Source organism: Bidens hawaiensis, unplaced genomic scaffold, assembly GCF_021521415.1.
Source record: "Bidens hawaiensis isolate Kalapana, Puna unplaced genomic scaffold, B.hawaiensis_p1.1 tig00051566_1, whole genome shotgun sequence".
Classification (NCBI taxonomy): domain Eukaryota; kingdom Viridiplantae; phylum Streptophyta; class Magnoliopsida; order Asterales; family Asteraceae; genus Bidens; species Bidens hawaiensis.
This window is the reverse complement of record NW_027499260.1, coordinates 2,349-22,691: the sequence shown is the minus strand read 5'-3', so window position 1 is coordinate 22,691 and position 20,343 is coordinate 2,349. Positions and strand designations below refer to the sequence as shown.

Sequence of the window (20,343 nt, the reverse complement as noted above, 5' to 3'; positions counted from 1 at the left end):
CCGTCCATCACCACCACCACCCCCGTCGGTCACAACCACCGTCCACTACCACCACCATCCACCACCACCACCCACAGTCCGTCGCCACCACCATCCACCACCACTCACCGTCCGCCGCCACAACCATCCACCACCACCCTAGTCCACCGTTCATCACCACCACCACCCATTGTCGGCCACCATCACGGTCCACCACCCACAACCACAACCGTCCATCACCACCACCCACCGTTCACTGCCTACCACAATCGTCTACCACTACTCGCTTCCATAGTTCATACACCACTATCAATTATTTTAGCAGTCTACAAACGTTAAATGACTTTATCTACTTTAGTATATATGATAGGTAACTAATTTTCAGCTTATACAGACGATATCCAATTTATAAAATAAACAATATTATATTTTCAGATTGCAGGCCTTTAGACCACATCTTCAGTTGCAGACATTAAATCAGATAAAATTAAATTGCAGACAATTTTTGTCTTAAAAAACAAACAACACCTTAAACTTACAAAAATAAGATTAAAAAAATTAATATACTTGTGTACACAATCAAAGGTTAATACTATACATAATAAGCACATGTATGTACAAGAAACAAATATTAAAATGATTGGGTTACCCAACCCAACAATAACAATAATTGGCTGCTCCGGTCCACCGTTCCAAACACAAATTTCTACCTTCTTACTTACAACTAGCGGTGTATATGAATAGAAAAATAAATCCGGAACAAAAAAATCAAAAAAAAAAAAACTTCGTCACTGCATATATATATAATAATACTATAAGTAGTGACACCAAGTTGTTATGGGCAATTATTATTTGATTTAAAATGATCCACCGGACATGAGGCCCATCTACAATAATCTCAGTTTTCTTTACCATCCTCTAGACATTTCAACCCCAGTGATTGTAAACATTAATTATTGTTTGTTTGAATATATATATATTATTTTTCCCTAAAATTCGGAATATTGTGTATATTGATAGTTATTTTTTGAGTTAAAAAGTATAATATTTTAGAAAACATAACGAGTTCATTTCAAAGAAATGTTTTATAAGTGTTATATGTAACTGTTATCCTGTAAAGATGGAAGGCGAAGGCATTATCATTTGGCGGGCGTTTTAACTTTAATAAAATAAGTATAGAGAGCTTGGGAACTTGCTACTTACTTCGTGCTATTCGGGCGCCAATTAACAATTAGATAGCAAACGAAAATATTCCTATGAGTGGTAATAACGTACGAGAAAGAAAAAACAAGTTATGTGACATGGCAAAAGTCTTACTTGCTGTCGAAGCATGAAATGAATCTAACCTGATCCATGACGATGTTTCCACGGATTTCGAGATGAAACGAACCACGCCTTTATCTTCTTCTCCGGTTGCTTGAGATCTGCAATGGCTTTTTGGGGGTGTGGAGGTGACTGCTAAGAAATCTCAAGGATCTCTTGTTTCACAGACACAAAAATATATGATGGCAGCTCTTACTGAGCATCCCCCCCTTAATAAGGAGGTGAAGACCTCCTTATATAGAGAGCCTCATGTCCACCATCATGGTACCCTAATGGGCCTAGCCCAGTTAGGGTTACCTCCACAAAACCCTCTCAGCCCAATAACATTGTATTAGTCCGTATAATAAAATAAGCCAAACATAATAAATTTAGGGTCGTAAAACCGGGTTTAGTACCATACCCCTACAAGCCCCCCAAGTCCAGTGTTGCTCCTAGGCGTGCAAGCGTTTAGGTGGAGCGCTGGACTTTATAAGGTGTGTTAGGACGTGAGGCGGTTTTTTCCCTTTTCTTCGGCCTTGTCTTTATTGTCTTTGAGTTTTGGGAGGTTTTCTCCATGATGGTGAAATGTTGTGGTCCTTATGATAATGATGGTGCACTAGCATGAATAAGATATAGCACGCATCATAACAATAGTGGCGCGGGGCCTGATAAAAGATAGAGTGCGCGTCTCGATAATAATGTAATGTAACTTGCGCGCGAGGCAGCTTACGAGTTATAAAAATAATTAAGCTTGCGCGTGAGGCGACTTACGAGCTATAAAATAATAAAGCTTGCGCGCGAGGCGACTTTCGAGCTATAAGAATAATTAAGCTTGCGCGTGAGGAGACTTACGAGCTATAAAATAATAAAGCTTGCGCGCGAGGCGACTTACGAGCTATAAGAATAATAAAGCTTGCGCGCGAGACGACTTACGAGCTATAAGAATAATTAAGCTTGCGCGGGAGGCGACTTACGAGCTATAAAATAATAAAGCTTGCGCGCGAGGCGACTTACGAGCTATAAGAATAATTAAGCTGGCGCGTGAGGCGACTTACGAGCTATAAAATAATAAAGCTTGCGCGCGAGGCGACTTACGAGCTATAAGAATAATTAAGCTGGCGCGTGAGGCGACTTACGAGCTATAAAATAATAAAGCTTGCGCGCGAGGCGACTTACGAGCTATAAGAATAATAAAGCTTGCGCGCGAGGCGACTTACGAACTATAAGAATAATTACGCTTGCGCGCGAGGCGACTTACAAGCTATAAAATAATAAAGCTTGCGCGCGAGGCGACTTACGAGCTATAAGAATAATTAAGCTGGCGCGTGAGGCGACTTACGAGCTATAAAATAATAAAGCTTGCGCGCGAGGCGACTTACGAGCTATAAGAATAATTAAGCTGGCGCGTGAGGCGACTTACGAGCTATAAAATAATAAAGCTTGCGCGCGAGGCGACTTACGAGCTATAAGAATAATTAAGCTTGCGCGTGAGGCGACTTACGAGCTATAAAATAATAAAGCTTGCGCGCGAGGCGACTTACGAGCTATAAGAATAATAAAGCTTGCGCGCGAGGCGACTTACGAGCTATAAAATAATAAAGCTTGCGCGCGAGGCGACTTACGAGCTATAAAATAATAAAGCTGGCGCGTGAGGCGACTTACGAGCTATAAGAATAATTAAGCTGGCGCGTGAAGCGACTTACGAGCTATAAAATAATTAAGCTGGCGCGCGAGGCGACTTACGAGCTATAAGAATAATTAAGCTTGCGCGTGAGGCGACTTATGAGCTATAAAATAATAAAGCTTGCGCGCGAGGCGACTTACGAGCTATAAGAATAATTAAGCTGGCGCGTGAGGCGACTTACGAGCTATTAAATAATAAAGCTTGCGCGCGAGGCGACTTACGAGCTATAAGAATAATTAAGCTTGCGCGTGTGGCGACTTACGAGCTATAAAATAATAAAGCTTGCGCGCGAGGCGACTTACGAGCTATAAGAATAATAAAGCTTGCGCGCGAGGCGACTTACGAGCTATAAGAATAATTAAGCTGGCGCGTAGCCATGTGGGATATTATTAGGCTCCCGACCTTTAAGTTTGGCGCGTGGCCATATGGGTTTATAAGGATTCCCAACCTTTGAATATGGCGTGTAGCCGTATGGGTTTGGGGATTCCCAACCTTTTGGTTTGGCGCGCGGCCTATGGGTTTATGAGGATTCCCAACCTTTAAGTTTGGCACGTGGCCTATGGGTTTATGTGGATTCTCAACCTTTAAGTTTTGGCGCGTATGTGATGTGCGCCATGCGCAGATGTTTCACGCGCGGATGTGATATGCGTGAGCATATGCGTGAGCATACGTGATGCGTGAGCATACGTGTAGGTTTTGGCTTTGTGTCTTCATGACATCCTTATTTTAAGCCTCGTCTATATTTTGAGGGTTGACCCGCCTCGCTCGATGTAGGGCGGGTGCATACCCCCTTCAAGCCCCCCAGTCTAATGTGTCTTGTCTCGCGCGAGCGAGATAAGGTAGATATTAGACAAGTTTGCTTTTTCAATAGGGCCTGTTTTTTTCGTTTTCTTTTCTTGCACGCGCGCTGCGCGTGATTCCATCCCTCTGGTGAAAACGAATCGTCAATGCACGTGGTTGGTTGGTGTTGGATCGCGGTGGTGCGGTGCTCGGCGCTAGCGCGCATGAGTGACGGCGCGCTGCTGCTTCATGGCGATGTATTGAATCGTTGTGGCGCATGCGTGGTGGCGATGTATTGAATCGCGGCGGCGCATGCGTGATGGCGGTACATCGAACCATGGTGGCTCATGCACGATGGCGCGCGCGTGTGCTTGTTGAATATAAGGTATGCTTACACGTTGAAATTTGAACAAGGTTGTAAGGAATTTATTAAGTACTCCTTAATAGTTGTCATATTTCAGGCTATTTTGCGATATTTTGAATATGCTGACACGTGTCTTGGCATTTCGTTATTCCTCTTTTGCGCGACGTTATCGTGCATTTATCATAGGGAATTATGAATGAGTTCTTTAGCCTTTGCGCGTCTATAATTGGCGCATCCATTATAATCCCATGCGCGGCCCCGACCTGAAACCTCAACAACTGTGTTTTGGCATGTGCTTTGCCTTAGTTGTGCTTAGGTATGTTATGGTCGAGCCGCGCAATACGCGGGATGGATGCTATGAGTAATTTGAGCTAAGGCTCATATTATCGGGCTAAGGCCCTGACGTTTTAGAGTTAAAACTCGTCAACGCGTTTGAGCTTGAAGCTCGCGCATGTATGTTTTACTTCGTTTTATTTTTAGTTTGATGTCAATATAATGTTGTCATATTGCTCAAATTAATAAAAGGAAGTGTGAAACATGTATGCAAAGATCAAAATCAGGCTTGCACATGCATGGCAGCGGAGTCGTGACTCGCGGGCGAGCATGCATGGTGGCGGAGCTTGCTCCTTGGCAGTGCGCATGCATGGCGGCGGAGCGGTGACTTGCGGGCGCGCATGTATGGCGGCGAGTCTTTTGCGCAAAACCCACATGGTGGTTTCCGCGGAGTGAGAATTCGCTGGCGCGCGTGCGTGGCGGCGGGAGTCTCCGTAATCTAGATTGTAATTTTAAACCTAAAATCCAGGTCTGTAATCCAGATCTAGATCTGTAAATCAGATCTAGATAGATCTGAAGCTCGGAGCGGAGAGAATTTAAAACCATCACAGATCCGGAGGTTTGATCATCCGAATCAGGTAGTTTCCTTTTTGGATCTACAAATCTTTTTCAGCTTCATTTTTGCACAGATCTGGAAGCCTCTTTTAGATCTATGGATCTTTTTGAGCTTTAATAGAACAAGTCTTGAATCCTTTTTCTGTAAACTTCCAGATCTGGGTTTTTCTTGGGAGAGATCTGAGGACAGAGACGAAAATCGAAGGGTAGTTCGTTGCCGTCCCATGGATGGCGCCAATGTCGAAGCATGAAATGAATCTGACCTGATCCATGACGATGTTTCCACGGATTTCGAGATGAAACGAACCACGCCTTTATCTTCTTCTCCGGTTGCTTGAGATCTGCAATGGCTTTTTGGGGGTGTGGAGGTGACTGCTAAGAAATCTCAAGGATCTCTTGTTTTACAGACACAAAAATATATGATGGCAGCTCTTACTGAGCATCCCCCCCTTAATAAGGAGGTGAAGACCTCCTTATATAGAGAGCCTCATGGCCACCATCATGGTACCCTAATGGGCCTAGCCCAGTTAGGGTTACCTCCACAAAACCCCCTCAGCCCAATAACATTGTAATAGTCCGTATAATAAAATAAGCCAAACATAATAAATTTAGGGTCGTAAAACCGGGTTTAGTCCCACGGATGGCGCCAATGTCGAAGCATGAAATGAATTTGACCTGATCCATGACGATGTTTCCACGGATTTCGAGATGAAACGAACCACGCCTTTATCTTCTTCTCCGGTTGCTTGAGATCTGCAATGGCTTTTTGGGGGTGTGGAGGTGACTGCTAAGAAATCTCAAGGATCTCTTGTTTTACAGACACAAAAATATATGATGGCAGCTCTTACTGAGCATCCCCCCCTTAATAAGGAGGTGAAGACCTCCTGATATAGAGAGCCTCATGGCCACCATCATGGTACCCTAATGGGCCTAGCCCAGTTAGGGTTACCTCCACAAAACCCCCTCAGCCCAATAACATTGTAATAGTCCGTATAATAAAATAAGCCAAACATAATAAATTTAGGGTCGTAAAACCGGGTTTAGTACCATACCCCTACACTTGCTAAGGAATAGGATAATGGTGGTTTGGGGGTGAGAAGTTTAAAGCAATAAACACGACTTTACTATTCAAGTGGTGGCCATATTAAAAATGACGAGACTTTGTTGTGGGCCAGGACTATATCGGCTTTGTACAGTGGTAGAAGGTCACAGGATTGTATACCGGCAAAAGCTTGTTTGGGAGGAGTGTGCAAAGACAATAGTAGATCTGATCAGGCTTTTACTAGGTTAATTTATCGGTCCAAAGAACCAAAGGAAGTATTTTCTTCCTTGTTCAAACTTGAATCAATCAAAGACTGTTTGGCTTGTGACAGGTCCAAACAAATAAATGGTAGCATTGTGGGTAGGGGCATATCTATGCCCATGCCAAGGTGTGCTCGAGCTACCTCTCAACTTGGTTTGCGAAGAGCAACATTAGCACATTTTTTGCCTTCATCGTTTTATGTATCAAATACTCTTGAGCAAATACTAGGATAGAAACTTCACTAAAACCACCCATACCTCGAGAGGATACGGTAATGATAATTGTGTATCCACTGGTAATTTTATAGCCTTTTCAAAAATGGTTTGGAGCGTTGATCCATTCATGGGTCAAAATGGCAGTTGTAGGAGGCTTTTGGTCGACACAAGAACAGTTGCAATTCACAGTAAAAAATCAATTACCCAAGGAGAAGTGTCATGCGATGTAATTAGTTACCGGCGTTACATGTTGGTTGATTTAGGGGTCAAGGAAGGAATGAAGGATATGCAACAACAAACCAAACTCAATTACTAGCTTAGTAACACGTAAATGCGAGTTCTTTCTTATGGGTCAAACTTAGAACAAATATGACAAACTTAAATTAATTGAGAGAAATGATGCTTTTATAAACTGTCCATTTTAGTTGCTCCTTTGTTGTAATAATTCCTTGATCTATGTATTTGGTCTCTAGCTTTCTGCCTTTGGGTTTTTTCTTTTCTTTTCATTTTTTTGTAGCATTTTGCAATTTAAGAAAAATAATCAAATATAAATATAAGTTTTGTCCATTTCAATTCCAAAGTGGTCATAAATTATGAATCACACGTTAGCATGAGAGTTTGGTATGAGTTGACCTAAAAGTTTGTGGACTTGAAAGTATTTGGACTCTTATATGCAAAAATATCATAAAGAGTTCAACTTCAAATTAGCAATGCCTTGATTTTTATTATATTATTTGTTTATTTATTTTTGAAGTTAAAAGGCATATAAGCCGGAACAAAACGACTCGCCAGCCGCGTTTATAAACAACCTAACGCAATTTGCTATATATGTGAAGCACCGATTTCTCTTAGAAACTTTGTACTCGATTTTTCTGTTGTTGTTGTTATTATTATTATTATTATTATTATCGGTTTTGCTATTTAAAAATGGGTGACGACGTAACTTGTTGTCCGCTTACATATCTCTCTATTATAATTGGATCTTTTTTTAGTTTATATAAGAAACATGTGGGATCAAAAGGGCAAACACACCCTTTTGTAAAAAATTATTATTATTATTATTATTATTATTTGAACGGCTAATTTGGATCACTGTTTGTAATTAGTTAACGAGTTTTCCTTGTCGTCTAGTATATTCTCTCTCTTTTTTATTTGAGCGGCATTTCTCTGTCCGTTAGTTTTTATATTTTAACATATACACCAATATATTGAATTAAATTTTACATTTTTTCACGTTAAAAAATTAAAAAATGTAAAGTTTAAGCGAATAAGAAAAATAATATTGTTTTCTCTCTCAAGCAATGTTGTAAAAATAGGATTACAAGATCGAGTACTCTCCGAATACTCGCTACAAGGTATGTCACCGAGGCGAGTTTTTTTAAATCCGCCTAGTTACTAAGAATCGGTCAAATGTGGTCAATCTCAGCCAGAATCACATCTTATCGGTGAACTTGGGCCGATTTTGACTCAAAAAAATAAAACATAATTGTTATTTCAATAATATTAAAGAACAAATATCATTTTTTTAATTAATGATTAGTAATTTTTAGAATATTGTATATTTAAAAATGTATTTTTTTATTTATATTAACATTCACCTATTTTGTTATAAATATCAGTAAACTTATGATATTTGACACATATATAATAACCAAATATTAATTTTCTTTATATTTATCATGTCCGAGTACTCTTCGAGTACTCCCCGAGTACTCCAAGTACTCCTTCCAAGGAGGTCGGCCGCCTAGAGACCGTCTAGCGACTTTTGCAATATTGCTCTCAAGAGTATATTTTTCTTTTATAAAAGTGTCATATCGAACTAGCATATAACTTTTGAGTATTTGAAAATGAGTAATTTAATAATTTACCATTTTGCCAATTGTTCTCTTCCACTATATAATTGTCTAATACAAGTGTACATTGTTTTATTTAATTATGAAAAACAAAATAAAAATAATTGAAAATAATTGGTCCTGATTCTTAAAGCTTATCTTGGATGTAAAGACCCATTGCCAGCATTAATAATAGCCATAATAAGTTCTCTTTAGTGTAGGGACTTTGATTGTTAAATATAATCAGCCTCACTTTCGTGCTATGTACTCAACGTTTGCAATTTCCACTAATAACAACAAACTTTGATGTCCACTTTAAATGTTTGATTCCATCCACGTTACCCGAAAACAAAAGACATTAAGATACCATCTTTGATTCCATCCACGTTACCCGGAAGCAAAAGACATGTGTTTGGTTCGTAGAATGTTTATAAAGAAATTGAGATGTTTCAAATAACGCAGATGTAAATTCTTCCATCATTTTGTATTATGTAATTATTATTGTATTTTACATTTCAAATTATTGTGTAATATGTTTTAACTATTGTGTTGTGTGTATTATGTAATATGCATTAATCATTCTGTTTTATACTTTTAAGTATTTAATATAGTTGTTATTTTATCATTATATTTAAATATTATAATTACATAACGGTATTATTTCACTATTACAATTTTCAGATTTCATCATTTAAAAAAACACAATGATAAGCGTAAAGACATAATAATAAATAAAGAAACACAATGATGAACATAAAACATAATGACCAACAGAAATACACAATAACATATTTTTTTATTTTTATAAAATAAAGTCATACTCATATTATAAAGATAAAAAACGTTTGATATTATGGTGAACTTAAAAAAAATGTCGAATGAAATTGTTATAGACGTTTTAAAATGATGGGGGAATTAACATGTATCTTCCATGTGACTATCGAAAATATGTGTTTTTCCTTTTATGTCATTTCCTTATTGGGACCCCACTTGACACATGACAATAAATTATGACTTCTCATCATTCTTATGTTTGTTACCCTTTGGAGAATAACTCAACCCATTGTATATATATTTATTTTTTTGGGATATTAATTTTTAATACTCTCAACTTTCACTCATTGTCTGATAACACTCTGAGTTTTTGATTTGTTACCTATCACTTTCAACTTTCACCCTATTTGTTTTTGCACTCCCGAACTTAATGAGCCCTAACTCTGTTAGTTTTCGTGCTAATGTTATATTTTTTATAAATAAAAAACATGTTGTGGGTCCCACACATCTGTTTCCTTTAATATAAAACCCCAACAACCTCCGTTACCACCACCCATCGACCGTCTCCACTGCCACTCAGCTACAGTTTTTAGCTCGGTTTTGAAACTGGGTCTAATCCGAGCTTTCCCTAGCTCGGCTTGGCTCGGTTCATGAAAAATCCTATCTAAATCTAGTTTTAGGCATTGTGTGATTAACTATTAAGCCATACTCAAGTAATACGGGTCAATTCGTAAAGCCCGAATCCAACTGGATTGAATTTGAAGTCAAAGAGAGACAAGAAAATCAGCTAGAATTTGACATACCGACACGAGTGACAAAAAGATTTTGATTTTAGAGAATATAATTGGTGGAAACATAGAAAATAATTGGATTAACATGTTGGGTGTTTGCATGCGGAAAGTAATTTGTGGGTTTGGGTTTGGGTTTGGTATAAATATGGGTTATGGTCAGTTCCAATACTTTGGTTGGTTCACTCTTAACCAGGCCAAATTGGCTAATTTAGCTCGGTTTATGTGGTTCCAGTTTCAACGATTTTGAACAACCCTAATCTTTATTTATTTTTAGTGTCAAAGTTTAGTTTCTTAAGTCATAATGATTGATTTTCAACCTCGCGATTTTATGTCTATTAATCATTATAAGCAGTCTGCAAGAATTTAGAAGATGGAATATAGTCCGTTGACTTTGAAAGTCAACATAATTGTTCAAAAAACGTTACCAGTTGATGATTAACAGGTTCACCAATGGATTCAATTGAAGTGTGATTAACAGGTTCACCAATGGATTCGGTTGCCAACGTTTGTTGAAAGATTCTACCTATGCCACATTGATTTTGAATATCTTGAAACATGTTTCGTTCTGTAACTAATGATGTTTATACTTTATATGCCCGTACATAACTAGCCATTCATCGTTCATGTCTCTTGTAACAATATGAAACGTATGGATAGAAGTTAGGCGTTAGAATGAAAGACAATAGTTTTGTAAAACAATTCTTGTAATTTTGTAAACAGTTTGATATGTATATTCTTAGTCGTGAAGAAAAAAATCGTGCTTTTATTATGGTGAAAATATTTATTATGATATAACATCTATTGACAGAATAAAATAGTGAGTCACATATTGGCATATTGAACACTTTAATTAGGGGTACGTATAGGTCAAATTTTGGCTCAAACTGATTCCAAACCTAAGTTTTGGTTTTTTCTTTGTTTTAAAAAACGTTCGGTTTTGGTTTTTCATTTATTGTATGCACGGTTCGGTTATGAGTTGGTTGTGACTTGTGGGTTTTACATTTGGACTTGGAATGTTTGATCCCAAAATAATGAATTCGTGCTTAAAACTTATAAGTTGGAAATTTTGTTAACTATCTATTAATGAACTTCGATATGAAACTTATGGCCCAAAATAATGAATTCGGGGCATATTTCTGATAACAAAGATTCAAACACGTTCGGTGCAATACATGCTTGGTTATACAGTTCGGTTCGGTTTTCTTGGAGCAGGGCATAACCAAAACCGAACCTCCAGCCATTAGTTTGGCTTGGTTATTTTGGTTAGGATTTCTCAGTTTTGTCCGGTTTCAGTTTATCATTTTTTTTTGCACACCTCTAACTTTAAGTGGTAAAAAACTCCTAATTTATATAGATATGCTAGATGCTAAACATGTTGGACGTAATTTCGGACTCAAGTCACAAGTCGGTAAACTTGAGGGACCAATATTGGCAGATACGTCATAGTTGGTTATGTTTTCTAATTCTTTTGTAATTTTAATTGGTAATGTCTTTAATAGCTAGCAAACCAGGTTAGTCTTTATAAACTGAGTATGGTTAGACATTATAGAGAACATAAGATGCAACCAAGATAGGGTTTGTCAAGCGTAAAACCGAGTCAGGGCTTGAGATTGTAATCAGATTTTTGAGTTATATTTTTCTGATTACTATGAAAGAGAGTTAGTCGTTTAGGTCGTGTATGTTTATCGATCTAGACTTGAAAACAAACATCTTTATAATTCAAACGTATTTAACCAATGTTAATAAAAGACACTTCATACCACACTACAGACTACGTACGTAGTAGACATGCAAAGAAGATCAAATGACAAATTACGTTTAAACTGTCTGTCCCAACAGAAAATTGAACTCTAGATTGGTTTTTCCTTTGAAAATGTAGACAAACAAGAAATCTTATATTAAGACAAAAAAAATATTATATTAATGATTATTATCCATCTATAAATACACTATTTAGTATTTACTCTCATGGCAACCTCCACATTATTCAATAACTTCAACTACACTATAAAACTAAATATTATGTGTTTGTCACTTAATAGATCAATCACTCTAGTTATCGTGGTGCTCGTTTTTATAACGAGCACATGTCACGTATCATCACGTCGTTCACGCGTGCTAAACGAAGAGACCATGTTACATAAACATGAACAATGGATGGCACGTTATGGACGTGTATATAAAGATCCGAATGAGCAAGAAGCGCGGTTTAAGATATTCAAGAACAATGTGGCATACATAGAAGAGTTCAACTCACAAAACCAGGCTTACAAGTTGAGTGTCAATAAATTTGCTGACCAAACAAATGAAGAATTCAAAGCTGCTCGTAACAGGCTAAAGGTTTCGTCCACACGAATATTGGCTGTTCAAATCGCGTCATTTAGGCATGAAGATGTGTCTGATGCTCCGTCTAGCTTGGATTGGAGAACGAAGGGAGCTGTGACTCCGGTTAAGGATCAAGGTCCATGTGGTAAGCCAATCATAAACTTGTTCCATTATATATGCATACGCGTATACATATAGCATGGCTTATGAGCTACTCGAGATCAAAAAATAATATATATTATGTTGTTCATAAAATTAAAATTAAACTATTTATTTATAAATAATAATTCTATATGTATAAAAATTAATTATCAAATAACAAACCAGCCAATTCGAGAGTTTGAAAAACTACTCACAAACGGAGCTCAGCCTATAGGAATAAATATAAAAAAATTAACATCTTAATATATATCTAATTATTATATATGCATTTATGTCTAAATAGGAAGCTGTTGGGCATTTTCGACAATTGCTGCTACCGAAGGAATTCACGAAATCACTACCGGGAAACTAATCTCACTATCGGAGCAAGAGCTAATGGATTGTGACACGAACAGCGAAGACCACGGGTGTGAAGGTGGATACATGGTTAACGGATTTGAATTTATAGTTCAAAACAACGGCATAAACACCGAGGCAGCATACCCATACACCGGATCAGACGGAACTTGCAACACTAAAGAAGAAGCCATCCATGTAGCAACGATTAGCGGGTACGAAAACGTACCCGCAAACAATGAGTCAGCACTACTAAAGGCGGTGGTTATGCAGCCAGTTTCGGTTGCGGTTGACGCGTCTAAATTTCAGTTTTATGGAAGCGGTGTTTTGAATGGAACTTGCGGTACTGATTTAGACCATGGAGTCACAGTTGTCGGGTATGGAACGAGTGATGATGGTATGAAGTACTGGCTCGTGAAGAATTCGTGGGGCACGGATTGGGGTGAAGCAGGGTACATCAGGATGCAAAGAGATGTTGAATATAAAGAAGGGATGTGCGGCATTGCTATGATGGCTTCTTATCCAACTGCCTGAAGGCTAGACGCCCATGTATAATTAATGTATATTCGAACTAATTAAAATCATGATCATGAAGCTTGTTTTTGTACAATTGTCGCTAAAGTTAACAATATCGGCCTCTACTAAATGACCCAATAATTTACATTGGAATAACATGTACTAAAAAACACAAATAGAATTAGATTTCAACACAGTCATCATCATCATCATCATCATTATCAGTGGCCTCATCCCAGTCAAGTTCAAAAGAGTGAGCTGATTTCATCAATTCCGTTAGTCCCGTTAGATCCTCTAAATAAGTTGGATGATTGATAGCTTGCAGAACAAATTCCAGACCCCTTTTTCTATACTCTGAAACCACCTACAAATCACAACAATTCCAAAATCATTAAGTGTTTGCGTAAGCAGTGTTGTAAAAAATCATTGACCCGTTTAACCCATTTATTTCTTTTTAGCGTCATGGCTTAAAATAAGTGTGTATTTATGCACGTTTATGCCAAAAACTAAAAGAGAAATTAATATAACTTAAACGTAATTGTTTTATGCACGTTTGCATTTTTTTTGTCGTAATTTATATTTTAAAAATATTAATATGCATAAAAAATCTGGTTAAACGAGAAGTGTTCGCGTCAACCCTTGTTCATGTTCATGTGTCTAACACAATTTCCGGGTTCAAGTCATATATTCAGATTCGACCCGACAACCCGTGAACACGACCCATCTAGCACCCCTAAATTAAGCATAAAGAAAAAAAGTTGCCTTTTGAGGTCAAAACTGTTACTTTTCAAATTCAAAATTGACAAGAATTATGTAACCAATTAAATACCAAGAATCTTTTTTGTTTTTCTATTTTAAGGAAAAAAATATTTACAACTTATATAACTCGACTAACCGTTGGGCAACAAGCGGTGCAACTATTAGAGGAATGTCCGACAAGTATCATTTGAGAAAACTGTGAGAGCGCGCCTCGGATTTGATGCGGTAATATACCGAGCGGTTGCTCATTGTCTCCACTATCCATAGAGTTGCCAAATTCGGCTTTTGCTGATATCCTTTAAAAAAGCAAATGAGAAGATAATAATAAGTAAATACTTTTGATAATATAATTAAGTTTATAACCGACGCATTACCCGAGAGGATGATGCAAAATTCCAACAAACAGTTCGACTGCTAGAGCCGATGCAATAGGAGCAAGACCGGGACGTGTCACCGTGCATTGCTGGTCCAAAGTTCGGTTAGCGGTTGACTGCATGATAAATTTTTTGACTAATTAATAAAGATAACTCTTTTTGTGTTTACATATAACATGTATAACACACAGCCAAAGATCAAATGAAGAAGTCACATACATCAACAGGGGCAACAACGTCATTGCAAAAGTAACAACCGAGCCTCGGCTTGCTATCACTCTGTGACAGTGACATTTTTTCAACACCAACTGATAACGAGCTAACGGGTTCGGTTTTTGATTCATCAGTTGCACTAAGAGGACCCGAACCGTGACGCATCACCAAGAAACTGTCGAACCCCAATGCTGTGGTTATTGTAAGCTGAAGTTGATAGTTTAAAAATACATCAATGTCAGTATTCATGGCGGCAGAATCCCATAAGAGCATAATGGTAATTTACGATATTACAAAAAATTATAAGAAACTTGTTTGCAAGTAGGGCTGTTCAAAAGGCACGCAGCTCGCTTGTTTGTAAATGAGCCGAGCCAAGTTTAAATTAAAGCCCAAATTTTTAATATATAAAAAGTTATGAATTTTGTAATATATCAATTATGCAAAAATAATATTTTTTTTCTTTATATATATATCAATATGTGTAAAGATTCAAAATTATTTTATTTAAAAAATATAAACAAGAATGTGTAACGGGCCACTAGCTGGCTCGAGATCTCAGCTCGTTGAGATAAACGAGCAAGCCAAGCCGGATCGGTTTTCAAATGAGCCGAGACCGAGCCAAGGTAAGCTCAGCTCGTTGGCTCGTTCTTAAGCCTAGTTTAACTAGATCGTCCGCTCGCGCGTCAGCTCGTTTAAATTAAAGCCCAAGTTATATTGAAATTTTGAAGTCCATTAATTATGCATTATGTGTATGTTAAAATAATAATTTTTTTCTTTACATATACAATATCTGTAAATACATAATATTTTTATGAAAACGAGTTGGCTTGATGAGCCACGAGCAGGCTCAGGCTTTTTACAAGCCGAGCTCGATCTCAACATTTCAACTTGTTAAGATAAATGAGCCGAGCCCGATTCCAATCTGACTCGGCTCGTTCACAGCCTATTTTGCAAGTGAAGCTTAAGCCACTCATTTAGCATAAAAATTGCTTCTTTTTCGTCTTTTCACATTCATTTAACATAAAGATTTACACTTTGACTTTTGAAATTGAACTCAAACTAACCTTATTAGCATTGGCACATAATAGAGTCGGAAGCCAACGACTTTCCCTCGTATCGGTCAACAAAAAAACAGCATCGTGAGACTCGACCAAATCTTGCAAATGCTTGCAGTCATCGAGCACGTTTTTCTCGTCTCTACTAGAAACAGGATGCCCGGGCATCGGTATAGACATTACTATGCCTTCCGCTTCCTATAATAAATACAACTCAACAAATAAAAATTTATTAACTAAAATGTTTAGATTTTTATTAGATAAATTTAATTTACCACTGCGGGAAAAATTTTACGAAGACTTTCGGCTGCTACAACGGCTTTTTTATCACCTTTGACACTATCATCGAACGTATATAACGATTGTCTTAATGGATTCGACATGGCCACTTGACCACTATCTACCAATGTTATTTTACGCACACCCCAAGCCTGCATATAAACGTAAGATTATAAGCACACCGTCAACAAAAGTCAACAAGGGTCAATAGGGAAATATTAGTGGCGGCAATTTCTGGCACGACAAGAGAATAACAGGTTTTGGGTTGGTGTATCTAACCTTTTAAAAAATATGGGTCGTGTTTGGATTGACTTGTTTAGATGAACAAGTCATGTGTTCTGGTTGACCTATTTATGTAACGGGTCGACTCACTAACCTGTTGATGACCCATTTAACGTATTTTTTTACAACCCATCAACTTGATTAACACGTTTACAACATGGTTATCACTCGCCAACTAGTTCAACCCATATTGAAAAAAGGGTTAAACAGGTGATGTTCGGGTTACACGATTTTAAGTGGGTACGGGTTAAGGTTGATGTTTTTGACACAAATAGAAATATTGGTCATTTGTTCGGGTTCTAGTCAACCTGTTTAACCCATTTAATTAAACGGGTCAACCCACAAACCCATTTATGGCACATTTAGCCCACTTTTACGACCCAACAACTCGATTAACACGTTTACAACACGAATAACACCAGCCAACCCACTTGACAAGTTTATATAAACGAGAAAACAAATCATGTTCAAGTTACACAATTTTTAACTGGGTGGGGGTTACCAGTGATTTACACTGAAAAAAGTCGTGTTTAGGTTGAACAGTCACCAACTCGACATGGTTGGAAACGGTCAACAAGGGTCAACAAGAATGAAGAATGTGACTCACCATGAGCATGCGTGCCACCTGGCATCCAAGAGTCCCGGCTCCCAACAAAAGACACTTGGTACTAGACAATATGTTCAAGTTCAAAGACGGTAATGCACGCCATCTCATTAGCTTTAAATTCAAATCTGCAGCCGATATAACCCTCCTGCATAATTTAAACATTTTAATTACTTGATTCATGAATTTTATATTATAAAAAAAATAACCACCCGACTGACCTAGTTGGATCCATAGAAGTAGATAAGTCAATGTGTCTCGATACTTTCTTCTTACTATTCACTTCCCATCCAATAACATTCGGCACATGCTCATCATCTTTCCATGCTAATTTAGATTATTAAAAAACAAAATCAAGTTTAGAAAAAAAAATTAATTATTATTTTTTCACATGTTAGAAGAAACAATTGCATACCTTGTGAAGGTTGTATGAGAGCTTGACCAACAAGAGATGAACTCAAATCAGCAAAGCCGCGATTCTCACGATAGCATAAAAACGGAACCATGTTGATATTCCATCGAGCGGAAATAAAGGCCAAATAGTTTCGAAGCGGCCATCCGGGGTTGTTTGGGCCGTGATATGGGTCATAAAAGGCAAATAAAATCTGCAACCAAAATAACTAGCTAGAAAACTTTTGGCAATCCAAGTTCGAGCTTAACATTTCAGCTCGTTAACAAAAGCGAGCCGAGCCCGAGACCAACATGGATCGGATCGACTCGGCTCATTTACAGCCCTAGTACTATGTTTAGAAAGATGTGTCTTCACCTTATGATCTTTATGTTGACATGCTTTAAGGTCCTTCAGGGGTCTAATGGTAGCTTGTGAATTTGAAGAAATGCAAACTAGAAAGAACGGTATGTCTACAAAATCATATATATATTATTATATTAGTAACGTTATTTGAAAAAACCGCATGCCGTTTACAAATGTTACTATCTAGTTAACCATATAACATAAACCGGTTACCGGCTCCAAAACAAAACAAAAGGTACTGAAAATAGTAGCCGTAAACTACTGATAACATAAAATAGTGAGAAAATCATACACATGAATAAGTTAAGTACTTAACAATTTTCTAATTCAAAGAGATTGGTTGGACCGATAATCAACACACGTATACACATAAAAAGTCATAATGACTACCTGCTGTTAAATTCGACTTACGCCACTCATTACAGCATGCTAACACAGATTCAGCCTATATGCCACAAAAGTAAGGTTGTACATTTTAACCAAAAATAATAATAAACCGATTGCAAGCAAAAGAAAACTATATGGTCAAACCTCTTCGCCGGTAAACCATTCCGATGCGGGCTTTAAATCAACCAACGTTGCCGGAGGATCAAGAACCAAAGCAGGAAAAGCAATCGAGTAATCAAAGTGAAATCTCTTAAGGTCTGCAAACGATACAATAAGGAACCTCAAAAGCAACGAACAGTCCTCCTCTACCTTTCCTGATCTAATATCGTCCCAAATCTGGCATTCAAGATTTTGATATCACATTCATATTTCACCAAGCTTTGCTGTCGGTGGGATTTTACTGGGCATGATTGATTGATTGATTGATATTCATATTTCACCAAGAAGGTCTAGCAAACAGATGTACTCAGTATAATCTTACTCATAACAAATCTATCAGTAGGGTTTCAGCTCGTCAATTGGTTTTTTTAAGCTCGGGCTCGGCTCCTTTATATTTATTAATGAATTTATATACGTTTTTAACTATTTTTATATATTTAAAAAAAAACTTCAAACGAGCCTAAGCTTGGCTTAAGCTCAACTAGGTAATGTAAAACTAATGCATAAAAGTCTAAAAGAGGTACAACATAAATAGACAAGGCTCTAGCTCAGGCTTAATAACTAAACGAGCTTTATTTCAAGCTTGGTCTCGGCTCATTTGCACCTTATTTTCTTACGCCTACGGTATAGTAATCCAGATAACACAAGCGTAAACATATACCTTCTTTCCTTCCGCCTTTAACAAACTTTTTTTATCAATAGCTTGATACCCTTCAAATGTATTGGTATTATAAATCGACCCGGGCACTGAACACTTATTTCGATTCCCACGGGGGTTCGTAAACTCATCACCACCTGACTCTGTTGGCAAAGATTCACCAAGCAGATTAAAATGGCTTGAAACATGAGGATTAGAACAAGGTGCATAAAAACCTAAATAAAACATATACATACCATCATATTAATAGCCAAAATCTTAACTTTATTATAAATGAATTCATCACTAATACTAACATACCCATGATTTGAATTGGGTCTTCATTGGTTTTGAACTTGTTGAGTTTTAAAGAACATAATCCATGCCAAAAACCCTCATCAATAGAACTCTGAAAAGGTGCAAATTGAAGAACAGAGCCTTTGTTTTCACTGGACATGATGAGTTTAATAATAGAATTCGAATTTGATGTGGGTTTTGTCGATCTTGAAGATTTTGATGATAATAAGCAAACGAGAAACGTGTATTAGAGAAAAAGGTTTTTGACTTTTTTTTTAAGTCCAATGGAACGCTTAATTTTGTAATTTTATTAATTTTACTTTCTTGGGTTACCTCACTCTCCGTGTTACAAATCCGATTTTTCAAATACCCGGTTTCAGGTATGATCAGGTATTAAAAAATCGCGTATTGACAAAACCCAGGTCGAGTTTGGGTTCTAGTATTGTCTCTAAAAACAATAATACCCTATGCATCGGGTTTGGGTTGGGTGGAGAACCGGGTATTTGAATATCTTATTTTCGGGTATTGAAAAAACCTCTTTTCGGGGTTTTTTGGGGCGTTTTTCCAGGTATAGATTGGGATTTTTTTTAAGTGAATGCACTTTTTAGAGGTATTTTATGGTATTTTTCGGGTAAATATCGAGTATTTTGAAAAACCCGGTTTCGGGTATTGAAAAAACCCGGTTCCGGGTACGGGACCGGTTCCAGTTTTCGGTAATTATCGGGTATAAATCGGGTCATTTCCGGATACGGGTTTTGGTACTGAAATTCATACCCTATCCATACTCTACGGATATGATCGGGTACGTATTCGGGTATAGTTAAAACAAGTTCCGAGTATTTTTTTCAGGTGCGGTTCCGGGTTCGGGTTTTTTGTGCACCTTTAGTGTTGCCCCCCGGCCAGACTATGTTGTCTTAACCGGGTCCACATTGGCTTCAGAGTTTGGCTTGGACGTTTCCCCAGGAAACCATATTGCAGGTTACCACTTGACAGTCATTGTGCCGCCTCAGGAGCGGAATTCTCTAGTGTAACACATGGTGGGACGAAAACCCGGTGGGCTCGGGATTCGAACTGACAACCATGCACTGCGTCTACTTCAAATCCATCAAAAATAACACAAGTGAAAATCGAACTTGGGTCTCCACCGCAAAACCCAAGCATCTTCTTATTATATTATATTTATTTATTTATCTTAACAATTTTGTTATTAGTCGGTTTGTTTAATTAATCATTCCTATTATTTTTTTACTATTCATATTCGATAAAATTATCAAGAATGTGTGCATAAAACT

General features: G+C 37.5%; 2 protein-coding genes across 2 annotated transcripts; one reads left to right on the top strand and one right to left on the bottom strand.

The window, feature by feature from the left end:
• The first annotated feature begins 11,879 nt into the window (after positions 1–11,879).
• On the top strand, positions 11,880–13,317 carry LOC143599157 (senescence-specific cysteine protease SAG39-like). Its single transcript, XM_077077182.1, has 2 exons — positions 11,880–12,382; positions 12,683–13,317. Exons 1-2 carry the CDS (start codon positions 11,881–11,883, stop codon positions 13,267–13,269), a joined length of 1,089 nt encoding a protein of 362 aa, XP_076933297.1. The 5' UTR covers position 11,880; the 3' UTR covers positions 13,270–13,317.
• A 52-nt stretch (positions 13,318–13,369) lies between these two features.
• Positions 13,370–19,248, bottom strand: LOC143599159 (ubiquitin-like modifier-activating enzyme atg7). Its single transcript, XM_077077184.1, has 14 exons — positions 19,076–19,248; positions 18,779–18,990; positions 18,103–18,294; positions 17,962–18,016; positions 17,584–17,678; positions 17,233–17,422; positions 17,039–17,144; positions 16,821–16,965; positions 15,928–16,083; positions 15,662–15,850; positions 14,604–14,804; positions 14,385–14,500; positions 14,147–14,306; positions 13,370–13,615 (listed from the first exon to the last, which is right to left on the bottom strand). Exons 1-14 carry the CDS (start codon positions 19,209–19,211, stop codon positions 13,433–13,435), a joined length of 2,136 nt encoding a protein of 711 aa, XP_076933299.1. The 5' UTR covers positions 19,212–19,248; the 3' UTR covers positions 13,370–13,432.
• Positions 19,249–20,343: the final 1,095 nt, after the last annotated feature.